The sequence below is a fragment of the Zootoca vivipara genome, chromosome 3 (assembly GCF_965207765.1).
Source record: "Zootoca vivipara chromosome 3, rZooViv2.hap1.1, whole genome shotgun sequence".
Classification (NCBI taxonomy): Eukaryota; Metazoa; Chordata; class Lepidosauria; order Squamata; family Lacertidae; genus Zootoca; species Zootoca vivipara.
Window position 1 is genome coordinate 14,183,397 of NC_142586.1, and position 19,013 is coordinate 14,202,409.

The 19,013-nt window shown below is 42.1% G+C and overlaps 1 protein-coding gene across 2 annotated transcripts in view; it reads left to right on the forward strand.

Annotated features, from left to right (window-relative positions):
- Positions 1 to 19,013, forward strand: part of MACROD2 (mono-ADP ribosylhydrolase 2) — a 900,701-nt gene that overhangs the window by 221,994 nt on the left and 659,694 nt on the right. For both annotated transcript variants that reach the window (XM_035110055.3, XM_035110056.3), the window contains exon 5: positions 6,534 to 6,650. In XM_035110055.3, the coding sequence (XP_034965946.3) occupies positions 6,534 to 6,650 (117 nt within the window). The remainder of the gene's footprint in view (positions 1 to 6,533; positions 6,651 to 19,013) is intronic.

Sequence of the window (19,013 nt, forward strand, 5' to 3'; positions counted from 1 at the left end):
CTGCTGGCTTTTGTCACCTTGGTGGACTAAATGCTTGATATTGCTAGATCAACAACTGCCAAAATGATCCTCTGCACTCCCTTCCTCAGTTTTGTTGAATGTTACAAAATTCATTTCCGAGAGAGTTGAAATGGGCATTGAATAATTACCGGGTCAGCAAAACAGAAGACATATTCCATCTCATGCTTTCCAAGCACCTATGTTTGCAACATGTATATAGTTATTAATTAGCAACACTGTTGTTAATTAGCAATTCTGAAAATTTATATTCCACTCAGCTTCATCTATTTCTCTACTGCAATACCAGCATCATCATTTCAGAGCTTCCAACACAGCAGAATTATGGAAATGTTATGAGTGTATATATGTTGCCCACCATGACTCATCTCTATGGTGTCAGTCAATGAGCTTCTTTGAATTTGAAAAGAAATGAGGGATATAAACTTTAGTGCTGATGCCCCATGGCACAGACTTAGACTCTGCTCTTTGGTTCTCTTTATGTCTATAAACAGCAGCAACTAACTACTGTATCTGTTTCTAGAACTGCAATGTTTTGACAGGTGAACTCTAAAATTAGTGATAAATGGATTATCTCACACTTGGTTCTGATTCAGAATGGATGATATTAAACCAAATGAGTCTGGAAGACATCCTCCCAATGCCTGAGTTGAATTTGGATTTTGAAACCCATTCTGATTTAGAGAGCCCTGTTGTGCTCTCTAACATCATCTGGGGTAAGTTGGGCTTACAAGCCTGCCTATACCTAGTGCCTCGCCTGATATCATCAATCTTACTAGATGTGTGAGGTGAGTTCCCATCCCTCCATATAAAGCTTCTCAGGCTTAGAATCAGCACTGGCACACATCAACTTAAGATTTAGGCAGACCATGTAGCCAGGAGCAGGAATGCAGAGCACAGAAGAGAGGGAAATAAACACCTCAACTTTCTTCAAGAAGCAATCTAGCACAATTAAACCACAAGGTCAGAGACAGAGTGCAACAAATCTGCCACAAGGCTGCAACCACCAAAGGAGGTTAACAAAGGAGTGAACAAAGTTGGCTCACTGCATAACTGCTTTGATGCTTTGGGTAAAGAGGTCTACAGATATTCAAATGGAAGTGAGACTCAGGCCTTTTCCAGGCAGCCCAGGGTAAGGCTTCACTCATAGAACAGGCAGACTTTCCTGGAATCCACTGACCAGGGAGTCCTTATTGAAAGCCTAAAGGTCCCCTCAGCACATTCAATACAGTGGTACCTCAGGTTACAGACGCTTCAGGTTACAGACTCCACTAACCCAGAAAGAGTACCTCAGGTTAAGAACTTTACCTCAGGATGAGAACAGAAATCACCCGATGGTGGTCTGGCGGCAGCGGGAGGCCCCATTAGCTAAAGTGGTACCTCAGGTTAAGAACTTTACCTCAGGATGAGAACAGAAACCACGCGATGGTGGTCTGGCGGCAGCGGGAGGCCCCATTAGCTAAAGTGGTACCTCAGGTTAAGAACAGTTTCAGGTTAAGAACAGCCCTCCAGAATGAATTAGGTACCCAAGGTACCACTGTATACCTAAAGCAAATTGTACTGGATAGTTCTTGTGTAGAGGCATCCTTCTGCTAGTTGATCATTTTTTGCATTTTTTCTAGCAAAACCAGTAAACAGAGATGGAAGCCACTTCCCATGTTATCATGCAGTAATGAAGTCATCCAGACAATATACTGGTGTTAGCAAAAGCAAAAGCCAGCAATACAGAATATCATGATTTCAAACAAAAGAAAATCAGCAATAACATCACCAGAAATAGAACAATTACACAAAAGGAATTTGCAATGTGTCATTCAATAGAAGGGATTTACGTTTCTTAATAGCTAAAGTGCAGAATTTGGCCACGTCGTATGACACTGGGCTTGAGGAATCTTCCAGAAGGAATTTTCGTATGATTTCGGGGGAGAATTCCAAATAATATTGTAAGGGTGTAAATTTTGATAAAAGGGGTAAAATAAGTCGAGCTCGTTCTTCAATATAAAATTCACAAAATAAAAGAATGTGAGTGACAGATTTTACCTTGTTAGACATGCAAGGGCAAAGGCGCTCATGAATTGGTACCCGCATAAATTTGCCGTACAGCACCACTGAGGGCATTGCCTCAAAGCGGGCTCTAGAGAAGGCCCATCTATAAGCTTCGTTAGTGATGTTAGATAAGTAAGGGGCAGCTGTAAAATTAGGCCACGATTTTAGACATCTATAATTCTCCGAAAGTAAGGCATCTTCTTGCTGTAATTCGACATCGTAAAGTCTCTGAGTAATAATTATTTTTGCCTTGTTCAGAGTTCCATTAAAAAAGATTTTCAGGATTTAGGCCAATTTGTTTGATCTTGTTAGTTATTTGCATAAGCCAGGATGGATAGGGAACTGCGGCCAGGAAATGAGGTAACATTCCCTTTGGATTGTAATGGATTTTCAACCAGAGGGATATTGCTTGCTCCCAGACCTTTAATTCCACTCTGGGAAGTCCTGACTCTTGCCTTAACACTGCATTGGGTGTGCTCTTTGGGGTACCGAATAGTGATCTTAAAATTTTTTATTGTACTGTTTCAAGGGTCTTAAGATTGGCAAAAGGTCCAATTTGAGAGCCATACAGGAGCTGAGCTAAAGATTTTGCCTGAAAGACTTTTAGGACCATAGGAAGGAAGCCGGCGACTTTCCTTCTGAATAATCTGAGAATGGCATTTGCACTTCTTCCTGCTGAAGTAGCAGATGCTGTCAAGTGTGTTGACAATTTGGCATTGTAGGAGAAGGTTATGCCTAAATATTGGAAGATCTTAGTTTGTTCTATGGCGTTTCCCTTTATACTCCAATTGTCTTTCTTAAAGGAACGGTTGAAACGTACAATTTTAGTTTTGGCAAAATTAATTGTTAATTCGGTGTTGCATTGGTCGCTAAACTTCCCTAAGGCACGTTTCAAACCAACTTTGGTTTGAGAGAGAAGAACAGCATCATCCGCATACATTAGAACTGGTACTTTTCTAAGTGGTGTTAGCAACGTTAACTTGTCCTATGAGTTCCTATGGGTTCCAGCAGACCTATGTGTTTTGCAAATTTGTGCTCTTATGCTCTGATGCCCCCTCCTGTTGCTGGTGGTCTGCTTGGGTCCTCTAGGGTTTGTGCGTGGGAAGTTATCTTGGACACATATACCGTGTTTCCCCTATTTTAAGACGTAGTCATTATATAAGCCATAGCAGGATTTTAAGCGTTTAGGAAATAAAAGCCATACCCTGAAAATAAGCCATACCTCCGAGGAGCGAGACTGCTGAGTGCCCCAGCCAGCCAGCGGGACCCAGCACGCTGGCCGCGGCAAGAGTATAGAAAAGCAGTGCCCCGAGCCTCTGGGAGCCGGCAAGAGCAGGAGGCGGCTTGCCAGGTCGGCATCCAGCAGTGCGCGCGGAGCACCCCGAGCCTCTGCGAGCAAGCCGCCGGTTCCAGTGGCGGGGCGGCAGGCCGCCTCGGGCAGGCAAAAAAAGAGAGGCCAGGCTGCTGGCTCGGGCGCGCGGAGCACCCCGAGCCTCTGAGAGCCAGCAGGACGAGGAGGAGGCTTGCCGGGTCGTCGCCCAGCAGCGCGCGCGGAGCGCCCCAAGCCTCTGAGAGCCAGCAGGACGAGGAGGAGGCTTGCCGGGTCGTCGCCCAGCAGCGCGCGCGGAGCACCCCGAGCCTCTGAGAGCCAGCAGGACGAGGAGGAGGCTTGCCGGGTAGTCGCCCAGCAGCGCGCGCGGAGCACCCCGAGCCTCTGAGAGCCAGCAGGACGAGGAGGAGGCTTGCCTCTGGGATTGTTGTTGCTGCTGCTGGCTGCCGGAGGCGCGGGGCGCTCCGCGCGCGCTGCTGGGCAACGACCCGGCAAGCCTCCTCCTCGTCCTGTTGGCTCTCAGAGGCTCGGGGCGCTCCGCGCGCGCTGCTGGGCGACGACCCGGCAAGCCTCCTCCTCGTCCTGCTGGCTCTCAGAGGCTCGGGGCGCTCCGCGCGCGCTGCTGGGCGACGACCCGGCAAGCCTCCTCCTCGTCCTGCTGGCTCTCAGAGGCTCGGGGCGCTCCGCGCGCGCTGCTGGGCGACGACCCGGCAAGCCTCCTCTTCGTCCTGCTGGCTCTCAGAGGCTCGGGGCGCTCCGCGCGCGCTGCTGGGCGACGACCCGGCGAGCCTCCTCCTCGTCCTGCTGGCTCTCAGAGGCTCGGGGCGCTCCGCGCGCGCTGCTGGGCGACGACCCGGCAAGCCTCCTCCTCGTCCTGCTGGCTCTCAGAGGCTCGGGGTGCTCCGCGCGCCCGAGCCAGCAGCCTGGCCTCTCTTTTTTTGCCTGCCTGAGGCGGCCTGCCGCCCCGCCACTGGAACCGGCGGCTGCAGAGCGGAGCGCTCCGCAGCGCCAGGCGGAGCACAGCGGCCTGGCCTCTTTTTTTTCTTTTTTGCCTGCCGCCCCGCCACCGGAACCGGCAGCTGCAAAGAGGAGTGCTCCGCAGCGCCGAGGGCTCGGAGCGCCCTGCAGCGCTGGGCGGAGTGCAGCGGCCTGGCCTCTTTGGTTTGGGTTTTTTGCCTGCCGCCCTGCCACCGGAACCGGCAGCTGCAGAGAGGAGCGCTCCGCAGCGCCGGACGAAGCATTGAGCCAGCGGCCTGCTGCCTTGGTGCCTGGACCCAGCTGCTGCTGCAGCGCCGCACAGAGTGCCCAGCAGCACCCCAGCCAGCTGCCTGGCCCCTCCGAGGAGGCCTTAAGGTACAAGACATCCCCTGAAAATAAGACACCGTGTGTTTTTTTGAGTAAAAAAAAGAATAAGACGGTGTCTTAAAAAGGGGGAAACACGGTAGCTAACTGCCAATACCTTCCTTCCTTCCTTCCTTCCTTTACAACACACTAGAAGTCAGCTCAACCCTCAAGGCATTGGAGGGGGTGGTGGCAGCAGGCGAGATTCATAAAAAAGAAGGTCTTGCTGGGCTCTGCTTGTGAGCCCCATTGCCTTCTTTCCTCAATAAGGGATTGTCAGTGAAGCTCTGAAAAACACTCACAGATTCCTTCTGACTTGGACCAGAATCCAGTTGGGGTGAAATAGATCTGGGGAGGGGCAGATGTTAGAAATTTCAAATTCCACCCCATCACAACTCTAAATCTAAAAATTCCATAAGGCAGACACATCACAATTTCCTTTTCTTATGTAAATATTTATATGATTAGAGACTTTTAATTTGGGGCATATCCTACTACTTTTTTGTTTTGTTGCCATAATCTCTGAACATATGTAGGGAACATATGGCATCCATGGGTTTCTTATAAGAAATTATTAATATTGCCACTGATGTAGTGACTTGCAATAATTACTATGTTGTTTTAATTGTTCTTAATTATTTTCTTTACTTTGCTTCTAATTAAGAATTTTTTTTATTCCATTGCTTGTGAATAGACTAAAATTGCTTTGACTGTTTGTTTTCCTCTTCCTTCTCCCTGCCGTTCTCATCTATACTTCCACTATTAATATTTTCCCCTAAAGCTCTTGAGAACAATAAGCACTAAGCATTGCACCACTAACTTTTAGATGATTTTACAGTTTGGGCTGTTACAATTTAAATGATTGGTTGTTGTTTTTTATATTGCAATAGCAAGATGTAAGTTGAAGGAGAGATGTTGGTGTGCTTTGCAAATTGTTCTGCATTAAAAGACTTTATGATGTGGGAAGTACTAAGCAATCTGGTGGAATAGTTTTATTTATTTAATATATTTTGAACATTTAATATCCCGCCAACTAATACAAAAGGGAATAGACAGTGCCCACAAGGTAGTATTAAATTATGCTTTCGTTTTCACGCTGTCTTTTAATAACAAAACCAAATTTTCTTCTTGCTTGGTAACTGGCTAAGTAAATAATCAACGACCTTAACACAGGAGGGTTGTACTGTGAGAATTTCTTTTGTATATACTCACAGGATCTTTCTTTTTATGTGTGTATCCATGCTTGGTGATCACAGTAAAATTCCTGTTGCTACATGAAAGATCTAGTTCAAATTAGGGTCCCACAGATTTTTTGGCAGCTTTGGAGGAGCTTGCTACAAATCTGTTAATTTCCACCAGTTGAGGGGCAGTCACCTTTTCTTGTCCCCCCCCCCACCTCCGAATGTCTCAGGAGCACATGGAATAGAGTTGTTTCAGTTGGGCCTCTGCTACCTCATCTTCAATGATGGTGCTACCCCGCATTAAAATTATTGGGTTTTGGGCAATCTGCAAATATTAATATAGTGTTAGAGCAGGCATCCCCAAACTCAGCCCTCCAGATGTTTTGGAAGTACAACTCCCATAATCCCTAGCTAACAGGACCATTGGTCAAGGATGATAGGAATTGTAGTCCCAAAACATCTGGAGGGCCGAGTTTGGGGGTGCCTGTGTTAGAGGGCCGTTTCTGCTGAAACTGGTTTTTAAAAAATCTGGATCAAATGCCTCAGATTTAGTCCAGTTAGACTTTGATTACTGAAGTTTTTTTTTAAATATAAAATTTCTTCCCTCTTTCTTTTAGTTGATGGCTGTATTCATAGAGCAGCCGGCCCCTGTCTAGTCGCTGAATGTCGCAACCTGAGTGGCTGTGAAACTGGACAAGCAAAAATTACTTGTGGTTATGACCTGCCCGCAAAATGTAAGTAAGCTACTTTTCCCTCACACATTTTTTAAAAAATTGAGCTGAAACTTCATACATACCTCACTTCCCAACACAATAAATCAAGTGAGGCATTCACTTACCAAATTAGCAGTAACATTAAATTAAGCATGCTTCGTGATGACCTTTGTCCTTTGGAGGAATTGAGATGTTTTAAGAGGCTGAGCTTCTTTTGAGTAAGGGAAACATGCATGTTTATGTTTTGAATCATAGCAGACTATAGATTGTTTTGCATATGCTTGTGTTTATGAAAAACCTTCAACAGTTTTAACAAAATGTACATTATCAAATTTATCTTCATGCTAGACAGCTTCTATAAAGGGTGCCGATATCTTGGTTGTGAAATGCATTTTAAGCCAAGGAGATCAAAGTGATGTATTTTGTGTTTTCAGCTGCTGTGCATAGGCTGATTGGCAATTACTGTGACAGCATCTGTCACAGTTAAGCATTCACTGGAATACGGTTCTCAGCACCAGAATGTTTTCTCTCTCTTTGAAAGTCAAATTGTCAAAATTCCCATTATATGTAAATAGGGGGGGGAAAGGTTATTTTACTGACCTTCTTGCATAGCTATTTAGCCACACTTGGGAAAGTAAACACTGAAATAGCAATTGTGTGCAGCCTGGATGTAAAATGACACCACAAAGAAGTGGGGCATATTGGGCTCAATAAATAGTTTGGGACATTGGGGCAGTTTTTAGCAATCCAGCTCAGTTGTGTGCGACTGCGTGCCAGGAGCTGGAAATTTCTGTGCTCTCTGTTATATGATGTTCTGAGTTTGCGGAGCGGGTGTGGCTAGATCCCCCATAAATGTGTTATGACTTTGTGAGGAGCCAGATCCCCCTAAATTCTTAGATTTAATAAATGTTAGGAATAAATCAATGCTTGGAGTATTAGTGGAAGCTACCAGATGCTGAATCTAGCAGCTTCAAAACGACAGGCCAACCAGTTTCCCATGCTAAGAAGATGGGTTGTTATTAGCAAGGAACAAAGAGAGCAGAGTACTTGGCCATTAGGAATTATTGGCAGTGCAAATGTTACCAGCCAGCTCTGAGGAGAGAGAGACTATTTGTTCATCAGGCAATGGCTTTTCCACCTGCCTTGCCCCACCCTCCAGATTGCTACTATTAATGTTTGATGTTTGATTATGCTTTTATATTTGTTGGAAGCTGCCCAGAGTGGCTGGGGCAACCCAGCCAGATGGGCAGCAGGTAGGTAGGTAGGTAGGTAGGTAGGTAGGTCAGTAAGCCAGTAAGCCAGTAAGCCAGTAAGTAAGTAAGTAAGTAAGTAAGTAAGTAAGTAAGTAAGTAAATATTAAAACACAGCATTTCCCCATCCTGCTCCAACAATTTAAAAAGTGTACTTCTTTAAGTGCCTGGGTCAGATTTGAAAGGTAGTCTACACATTTTATTGTATTTTCAGTCTTGATTCGCTCATCCAGTATGTTCATCGTAATTTTCCTCCATGGGACAAAAGAAGAAGACACAAACTTTGGATGTGTAACTTGTATGTGAAGAGCTAAATTTCAGTGAAAAACAAGAAGCAATAGGCTGTTTTGAAAATTCAAGCTTATAACTACGTAGAGTGAACTTTCTGTGAAGTTGTATATGGCTGTGACAGCAAAAATATGAACAAATACAAAATCTTCCCAAGTAGACAAATATTATTGCTTATACTACCTTAAACAGGAAGCTGACATGTGGAAAACAGATGCCTTGGGTACACCAAATGACTACCTGGGAACCTCAGACTGCAACAGTCCTATAAAGCAGGACAAAATTGGAGTTTCCATAAAGACACATTTATGTCAATATTTCTTTATCCAATTTTGATTATTTAATTATTATTTCAACACAAGATTTAAAAGCCGAGAAGCCCATAGTACAGGGGTCCCCAGACTAAGGCTCGCAGGCCGGATATGGCCCGAAGGCCTCTTTTATCCGGCCCGCAATGACCGCAACGACCACCACCACCCGCTGCCGCCGCCCGCTCTTACTGGTGCAGCGGCGCACTTCCGGGTCAGAAAAAAGTGCCAAAAATCGCTTGTGCGCATGCGCATGGCCCTCCCCTGCCCCGGAATTGCACCGGAAATAATGGGAGCTCACCACCGTCATGTGGATTAAAACCACCTACCTTCCAATCAGCAAGTTCAAGAGGCTCAGTGGTTTAGACCACAGTGCCACCCGCGTCCCCTCCTAGAAGTAAAAGCAGTAAAGGAATATGGACATAACCATATATACTAGTTTCAGAGTCCTGTGGGAGAACGCTGTTGCTTATGGACGTACAGTACAGTGGCATAGTCCATGCACAAGACAAAAATATCAACAAACTTGGAGAAACGCCAAGGTTTCTCTTTAGAAAATTCTTTAGAAAAATGAGGAAAGCCCAAAACAGCTAAATGGAGACTGAGCATAAATGAGCATCCTTCTCAGTGACCATGTAATACTTACTGACTGTAAGCGGGAGAGCAAAGGCAGAATGAAGTAGAGGGGCCAGAATCCTGAACACACCTTTTAAAATTATGCCTTTTAAAAATTCAGGATTGTACCAGAGGTTTTATGCTAATCTTAATTTGCTCACTGCAGAAATGTATTAACATAGTCACTACCCATTAGGTAACACTATGTGGTTATTGATTTATCTTTCTGATCAATTTAATGTTACAATGTAGATCAATCCAAAGTGATAATGTAAATGTGCTCTCCAAGGCAATTCCTGCTGTGATATAAGTAGTGATATTGGCATTATCCACAGTGGGAATAATTAGACAGTTTAATTAGAGATTATAAAGCACTCATTGTGTATACATAATAATCTGTCTTTATTTAAAACTTTATATTTGAGGTTGTTAGCCTTAAGGTGGGATGATTTAAATCTACGTACTTGTTTTGATACCATTTAGGAAGATATAATTAAATCAGTACATTACATAGATATTAATTGCAGTGCATTGGTTACAAACTGTACAATAAATATTGCTGTTATTGTTAAGCATACATTAGGATCATGGAATTGTAGAATTGGAAGGGACCCCAAAGGTCATCTTGTCCAACCCCGTGCAATACAGGAATTTCAACTAAATCATACATGACAGATGACCACCCAACCTCTGCTTAAAAACCTCCAAGTCCACAACATCTCATGAAAGTCCATTCCACTGTTGAACAGCTCTTACTGTCAGAAAGTTATTCTTGATGTTTAGCCAGAATCTCCCTTCTTGTAACTTGCATTCATTGATTTGGGTCCTAGCCTCCAGAGCAGGAGAAAACAAGTTTGCTCCATCCTTCATGTGACAGCCCTTTAGATATTTGAAGATGGCTATCATATCTGCTCTCAGACTTCTCTTTACCAGGCTTAACATACCCAGCTCCTTCAACCTTTCTTCATAAGGCTTGGTTTCCTGACCCTTTATCCTTTCCTCTTGTGCAAGGTTCCTCTTAAAAAAATAAATAAATCTGCCTCTCTCTATTTCTCACTAGCTGTCCCCCCCAAAAAAGAATGCATATCCATGTCAGCATTGGACAAAAACTGCGCCCAAATGGCATCACATGCAATGTCCTTTGCATGAAGAAATCAACTGTTCAAATCTCCCATTTCAAATTCTCTCTCTAGGCCGAGTTAGATAAGCCATTGTTTCTGAGCTTCAGCTTTCTACAGTGCTTAACTTACAGTAATGTTGCCAGTGTTGCACATGTACTCATGCCATGAAAGTATCTTACTTCTCTATTATGTCTCTTTTTCACTGGGCAAAATTTGTAAATATTTAATGGGGAAATTGTGCTAAACTTAATTTAATGAGCCGCGTGCTCCCAAGTTTAGAGATTGTTCCTTCCTTATTAGTGTGAAAGTATCCACAGGAGGTTTGCTACCCCTGTACATCCAAGAGGAAGGGTGTGTTTTCTGTATATAGCAAAGATATCTTGCCACCAGAAGAAAGAAAACTACTTGTAATTGGATTGAGTCCAACAGGATTTAGTCTGTGATTTAGGATTGGACCTTTGTGGACTTGCTCTCAGTTTCACTCCTTTATTTGACTCTGATACCATAAATCTGCAGAACTACTGTATCCACAATCTACCTGTCAGGCTCATAACATTCAGATCCTAAGGGGGAATACTTCAGAGAGCCAAGAGTTTTGAAATACCTGGGATACTGTTAATGATTAGAAGTGATTAATTATGATGTTCCAAGTAAGTTTTAGCATGTAATAAGAGGAAATGAGGCATTAAAGAGTATTTATGCAGGAGAATTCAGAGATAACTATAAAAAAATACTACTTCAGTTTCTGAAGTAGTCTTAAGAGGAAAATGGGAGGAACATCAGATATAAATAACTTGTTTGCCTTCTTATAGACTTAAAATAGCTGTCACTGTAGATAGCTTTTACTGTTTGAAGTGGAGTAAAATAATGCAATATCACATTCACTGATTAAGTCTTGTCAAACGTGTATCAGAAGTGGGAAAGAAATCCTGACATACCGATACTAGACCTTACTATATTCCTGTTAATGACCAGCAACAAATGCTGAGGTGTGATTGCAAGGCCACATTTAAATTCCCACAGTGTAATGAAAAGGGCCGACTTCCTGACACTAGAATATTCAAAGTACAAGCAGATGCTTTATGAAAAGTGCCATTTCAGCAGAAAGACAGTACAAAAGGGGTGCGCTTGAAAGCAGGAGAAAAGGTTTCACATTTAAACTCTGCAGAACCAGGACTTAATCTGTCAGTGTCCTATTTTAGCATCTTAGCCAAAGCCAGGGGGCAATACTGCAAGATTTTCTCCATTCTGAGTCAGACCAAAATAAAATGTGTGTGTGTGCGCGTGTGTGTGTGCGTATCCTGTGGTATTGTGAATGCTGCTGTCAGTTGGCTAAGTGAATTTGTGATTGCGAAGGTTGTAAATTTCCCATTGAAGCCTGACCTCTATGGGCTGATTCTATATTATGCAAGGAAGATAAAACAAATTGTATGCATTTACATTTATTCAAAATCTAGATTGCAGTAGAGAAATCGCACCACAATTCCTACTGTGTTTTTCCCCTCTTGTCTTGGGAAAACAAAAAAACCAAAACTCCACCCAGTGCTCCATCTCCAAGTTAAGTATTGCACACAGTGCTGGAAAGACCGTAGAGGTCAGGCAATCAGCCTTACAGGGAAGCATAATTAATGGCATATCTACCAAGAGCAGCAATGTAGTGATCCCTTTTGTAGTGCAGGGAGCTCATCATGACAGCCACCGCTTCCAAAGAAATTATGGCACATCTGCTGATTTATTATTTATTTAACAAAATTCATATTCCACTCACTCAAACAATAGACTTCTAAGTGGCTGACGAAAGACAACCTAGGATATTCATGAAGAACACTAATAAAAGCAAACAGTAAAAAGCTAATGAAACTTTGACCTTTCTGAAGTGTACCTCTGGGTTTAGTTTGCTTTTGGCCACATATTTTTTAATCTGTCATTAACTGTATAGAAAATGTTTTTTCGTCATATTTCCTGTATCATTTATTAGGCAGGGTTTTATATAGTGAAGTAAAACCAGGCTGTGTGAAATAGCAGGGTTCCTTTAATTGTGAGTTTCTTATAAAAGCTTGAATCAGTCAGGTGATTTTGGTCTGGATTCAGCTAACCTGGTGCACTAACAGAAACCAGTAATAATACCAATAATACTCTCTGGAAGGTCAGGAGAAATCCCAGAACAGCACACGGGTGGAGCAGAGGGGTGTCATTCCATCTGACAAACAGAAAAGCTTTTGCTGGTGGAATGATCAGAAGTGCCCAACATTGAATTTCTCCCTTTGTTTTTTAGCACAAGGTACTTTTGTTGCTAGTCATTTTCCTAAGAACATTAACTTGTATGTCTAAGTTTTTGGAATTCTTAAATGCAAAATACATAGCAGGAGATTGGTAGATTTTAAACCCAGATACTATTTTATTTGAAAAAACGGGTCACCCATTTGGAAATAAATAATCCTCAGCCTTTCAAAAAAATATTCTGAACTTGAAAATGACCACAGAGATTATTAAATTAAATTTCAGGAAAAAGCGAGATGAAAAAAATTGTTTTCTTTATTGTTGTTGTTGTTTAGTTGTTTAGTCATGTCCGACTCTTTGTGACCCCATGGACCAGAGCATGCCAGGCACTCCTGTCTTTCACTGCCTCCCACAGTTTGGTCAAACTCATGTTCGTAGCTTCGAGAACACTGTCCAACCATCTCGTCCTCTGTCGTCCCCTTCTCCTAGTGCCCTCAATCTTTCCCAACACCAGGATCTTTTCCAGGGAGTCTTCTCTTCTCATGAGGTGGCCAAAGTATTGGAGCCTCAGCTTCAGGATCTGTCCCTCCAGTGAGCACTCGGGGCTGATTTCCTTCAGAATGGATAGGTTTGATCTTCTTGCAGTCCATGGGACTCTCAAGAGTCTCCTCCAGCACCATAATTCAAAAGCATCAATTCTTTGGCGGTCAGCCTTCTTTATGGTCCAGCTCTCACTTCCATACATCACTACTTGGAAAACCAGTAATTCTTTATTAATCATGAGTAATTTGACCAGTTGCTGAAAACTGCGTTTAGGGTGTTCTTAATTTGTGGAAATATGCTCTACAGAGTTGGCGCCAATGAGCTGTTACTGTAAAGCACAATTATTCCTCTCTCACTCACTCAGACACACACACTTACCTGGTCCAATATTATTGGGGGTGTGTGTGAAAAACCTAAGAGTAAAGGGGGAAAAGAGATATATATAATAAAATATCATCATGGTCTTTAAGGAACTAAGATCACGTGTGTAAGAAAAGATAAAAACTAGATAATACATAGGAGGCCCCTATGTTTGCATTATCTTCATGCAGGTTTCTTAATATGAAAGACAAACAATTTCAGGCTCATTTGTACAACCTTGAATTTCACACTGGCTCATTCCCATGCTTTCACAGACTCAGAGGGGAATGCAAAACCTGGCTTCTGCTTCTGGATGCAGGCTGAGCTCCAGCCAGATAGGGTTTTTGTACCCAATCCTAAACACCAGTTTTATGAGAAGTTATAATCACTGGAATCAGTGAGTGTCTAGGAGTCGTGGTCATGTTGAAGAGAACCTTTTTGTGTTCATTGCAATGCATGAACATCAGTCTGGATTGACGACAAAAAAAAAAAAGCACAACTGTGGCTACTGCTCCTTAAAAGTCCTTGTGAATTAGCTGTCAGAATCATAAGTTATGACTCTGATAACTCTCTTCTGCTAATGGCATCTTCTGATTACCCAGGAATAGCCTCAAGAACCTAATCTACCAGACCATGACTAGATAACAAAATTATTCATCCTGGAACTCAATAGGGAGGCAAAATATATAGTTTGCAAAGGCAAACAAAATTACCTACATGTTACTATAGTAAAAAATTTAATTGGTAAATAAGGTTATGAATACTTACCAGTGAATAAGACTAGTAATGCATGCTAAGTGGTAGTCTTAGTTTTGAGTCACTAGAAAACAGCTACACCATTGTTAATTGTTGCAGATTTATCCCCCCTCTTTTGCTTTTTCTGACTTCAAAAATGCTATAACTGAGTGACTAGTGGTTTATTAATGTGAAAATATTGCTAATATTTAGAGGTACCATAGTACAATTTTATGGGTACTTGGAGTCTGTCACCCATAATATGAAAAGAAAATCATGCTTCCTTTTCTTAGCTGTTGCCCTTCTTAGTTATATTAGCAATTGTAATTTACATCCTCTTGGTAATGGGTTTGTTTTTCTCTCTCTTCAGGTTATAGTATTCTGCATTCAATCTCTGTTTTGAAAGGGAGTTTAACTGATAGGGTCACATAGCTATTTGGTGCAATATGGGAGAAGATAATAAATTTGACTTTTAGTGTCTAGTGTAGTAATTGTATCACATCTATATGATGAGTTAGTACAGTGCTGGGTACCTCTTGATTTATTGCTATATTTTAGAATTAATTCCCCTGCTATAGTCACCCCTTTGGGGAATACATGATTTAATTTAGGTCTTCAGTTTGTAGAAGGAAAATCAAAATTATACTTCTATAAAGCCCAATTTTCTGGCAATTTTTTAAAATCTTATAATTTTTGTGTGTTCTTGAGCTGGTTTCTAAAACCCACAGCAAATGGTTTTCAATTAATCCTAACCATGCTGCTGGCTTTTGTGTAATAGGCAATTACCACTGAGATCTGGATTGAACCCATCAATTAATTTTACATAGGCCAATGAGTGGCTGCCAAATGGTAAGGACTTTGTTAGTACTGACCTGAACTGGAGTTGAACCAGAAACCTGTAATTGAAAACTTCTATAGCTGACCCATTACTAATCCAGTCCCACCTGCAGGTCTTTATTACTTCAAGTGCGCAGAAAATCACATTAGACACAGGTGTGCCATGCCAGATTTAGTGTCTTCAAGGAGCACAGTAGTCTGGGGTTGTACTACTCCATTCAATGTGAAAGTTGATTTCCTTTTCTCCCCAGAATGTAAATTAGCAGTCTAAAACAAAGCAAACCTCTTAACGTTAAAGTCTCCTGGTTTGCCATGGAGAAACTACAGAAACTACAGATCTAACAGCTGAAGTCCGTGTAACACATATCTTATAGGTGAAGTTCAACTATACAGTTGCTCATTTTCCAGCGAGTTTGCATATTACTGCTGACTGCACATATCAGACAGACAGAGACACCACACACACATCCCTTTTGACAAACATTCCTACTGAAAGGAATGAGAACTGGGCGAAAGCTAACAAAATGAATTTCAGTAAGGACAAATAGAAGGTTCTACATTTAGGCAATAAGGATCAGCTTGCCAGTAGTTCATTTGAAAAGGATGTAGGGCTCTTAGTAGATAACAGACTTAACATGAGTTAACAAAAAATTCTAACACTATTCTAGGCTGCATCCACAGAAGTATAGTGTTATAGTCCTGCTCTCTGCCTTGGTCGGACCACATGAGGAATACTGTGTCCAGTTCTGGAAACCACAGTTTAAGAATGATATTGACAAGCTGGAATGTGTACAGAGGAGGGCAGCCAAGATGATACAGGGTCTGGAAATCAAGCAGTATGAGGAAATTGACTATTTGTATAACTATGGCCTGTACTCTACTAACAAGTTCCATCAAGGATTTCTTTTTGCACAATGGAAATTCCTACCTTTTCCTCCCCATGCCTCATTGGGATGGGGAAACTCCTAGAACAGATTTAGGTAGAGCACGGGGGAAAGAGAAGGAGAGAACGTATGTTTGCACAGGGAGAAATTGCACTGACAGAATATTCACATTAGCATTATGATGGATTCCACCCTTAAGGTTGGTATTTGAAAATGTGGCTTATATAAGTGGCTACTGTGTATCCAGCTTTTTACAAGGGGCAATTTTCTTTCTAACATGAACTTTATGTAATGGAATTGTTAAATTAGGACCTATAGATCTATGTATGTAAAACAATAAGGCATATTGAGAAAGAAGGAATATTATATATGGATGTGTTAAAAATAAAACAAGCTTCATTTCTTTATAGTAATTTTATACTCCAAATTAACAGCTGCAGTACATGTAGATTGGCTTGATGATTTCTTCTAATTCATTATTAATGTTTTGTGAACTGCCGTTTCTAGTAGAACATCTTAAACTACATACAAACTGAAGTTCAATTTTCCAGCTAGTGTAGAAATTATCTTAACCATATTGTAGTATATTTTGAGGGACACCACATTCCCTTTTATGGAAAGATTTAGAAATATCTGTTTTCAGAATTTTAGCAGACAAAAGTAAGTTATTTTCTCTCTGAGTCTCTGCGAACACTGAAACTGTAGACCAGGCACCCCCAAACTTCGGCCCTCCAGATGTTTTGGACTACAATTCCCATCTCCCCCAACCACTGGTCCTGTTAGCTAGGGATCATGGGAGTTGTAGGCCAAAACATCTGGAGGGCTGCAGTTTGGGGATGCCTGCTGTAGATCATCCTGAAGGGTAAGCAAAAGGAAGTACTTCATTATGCAATATAAAAATTACAATAAAGACTTGCACTTTCTCCTCTTGGTGCAGTGTGACCTCCATGTTGGTACAATAATTGGAAATATTAGATTAATTGGAGGGTGTTGTTGTGGCGCATACCTAGATTCTGTAAGGACTAGGGATCTCGATGGAGGATGGAGGCTGTCAGTAGCTATTACCGGTAGCTGTAATGGTTGAGAATTAAACTTTTCTGCCCTGAGGCAATATATGTCTGATTAGCCTATGCTGGGAAAATATAGATATCACTGTCATGCCTTGAGCACTGGGCAGGCAACTTTCAAAAGCTTCTGGGATTCCGTTGGACCTTTGGAGTAACCAAGCAAACCAATTGCTATGTTTGTTTGTACCATCAGTTATCACAAGATGGAAGCACTGAGGCAATATGTGCTCTGTAGATGCCATCAGCTTTGGACCACTTTAACCAGGCATCCCCAAACTTCGGCCCTCCAGATGTTTTGGACTACAATTCCCATCATCCCTGACCATTGGTCCTGTTAGCTAGGGATCATGTGAGTTGTAGGCCAAAACATCTGGAGGGCCGCAGTTTGGGGATGCCTGAAGTATTTAACTGTCAGGGCTTCCCCACAATAAGTATTTTAAGTAAAGATTAACACATAAATTATCTGAGGTCTTGTGGAGAAATAATAATAATGATAAAACCATGCCCCCGCCCCCCGCAGGCTTGGGGAAAACACACACATCATTCCATCCTTGCCAGTCCTCCCAAGTCTCCTGGCATGGAAGCAGAGAGAATTGCAGCGGAACTACATCTTCAGTCAGACTCTGGGCTTTGTTTTCCTGATCAGCACACTGCTTATCAGTGCATGGGGGAGCTGACGAGTGAGGGAAGGAAGGATCAAGCCTATTTCCTTTCTCCATTTGCCATGGTTGCCCCGCCCCTGCCTTTTTTTGGGGGGGGGCATTGTGAACCTTTGGATAAATGTGTGAAGGTTCAGAGTGGGACTTTCCTGTTCTGATCAGCCACACACCCATTGCCTATACTGACTACCTGAAAATGGTTAAAGAGTGCAGAATTGTAGTTGATGAGGTATTGAGAATTCTATTAGAAATCCCTCCCTGTCTAAACTACAGTTCCCATGATTCCTTGATGCAAGAGGAGATCTGTTAAACTAGTGCAGTGTTTCTCAATCAGTGTGCCTCCATATGTTTTGGGACTACAACTCCCATCATTCCTGACCACTGGTCTTGCTAGCTAGGGATGATGGGAGTTGTAGTCCCAAAACATCTGGAGGCACACTGGTTGAGAAACACTGAACTAGTGTATGGAACAGTGTTTCTCAGTCTTTTTAACCCATGCTCTTTTTTAGCTAACATAAAAAAATACACCATCAAGCTCCCTTCTCCGAATTAGTTTATTTGAGTTTTCAAAAGGATTGAAATACAGTGGTCCCTCGACGTACGAATTACTTGACATCTGTAGTTTTTGACTTACGAATGGGACAAATGGCTACAAGCTTACGAATTTTTCTACATCTGAACGGAAACCGTTGGCGGTTTTAAATGCGGTTTCCTCAACTTACGGATTTTTCCAAATATTTTTTTCCCTATGGGAAACCGCTTTTCGACTTATGAACTTTTCGACCTACAAATGTGCATTCGGAACGGATTAAGTTCGCAAGTCGAGGGACCGCTGTATTGCGAAACATATATATAAACACATTTTTAAAAAGACATTTCCCCTCCCATAAATCTTCATATGTCCACCAGTTGAGAAACACTGCTACAGAAGATATACATTTAGTGGTATATCAATTTGAAATTTGGGGGCCTGCCCTATAGTGCTGTGCCAGTCAAGACAAATGAGAAGCAGTGTATTTGCAGTAAGAATTCATATTTCATCGAGGATGTCCCCAAAGATTTGGAAGAATCAGCCTTTCACTCTCTTTAATTAGTGTGTTTATGTGTGCAATTTGTTGGTAGTTTTACCCTTCTCCTTAAAAAGAAACCCAACCTTCTTCAAGTCGTCTTTCTTCTGACAGCTGCTGATTGAGAATTTTTGGCTTTTCTTTTTCATGTTTTGGGTTGAAAATTCTGTACCTCGACACCCATGCATAGAAAGGATAATTGGTAGTCCTCAGTCTTTTGAGTGACTTGTGCTGCATTGTGTTGTATGCATGGAAAGAGAGTTATTAACACTTACTTTTTAATTGTCATGTAAGTCTAGAGAAGGCAAAGTATTCTCCATAAATATTAAGCCACACATAATGTAAAACTGTTTTCTGCACACTCTGGCCCTTTCAGGTGTTGAAAAATATTTGATTGTGATTTCTTAGTTTCAAAAACCAGTCTTAGCTT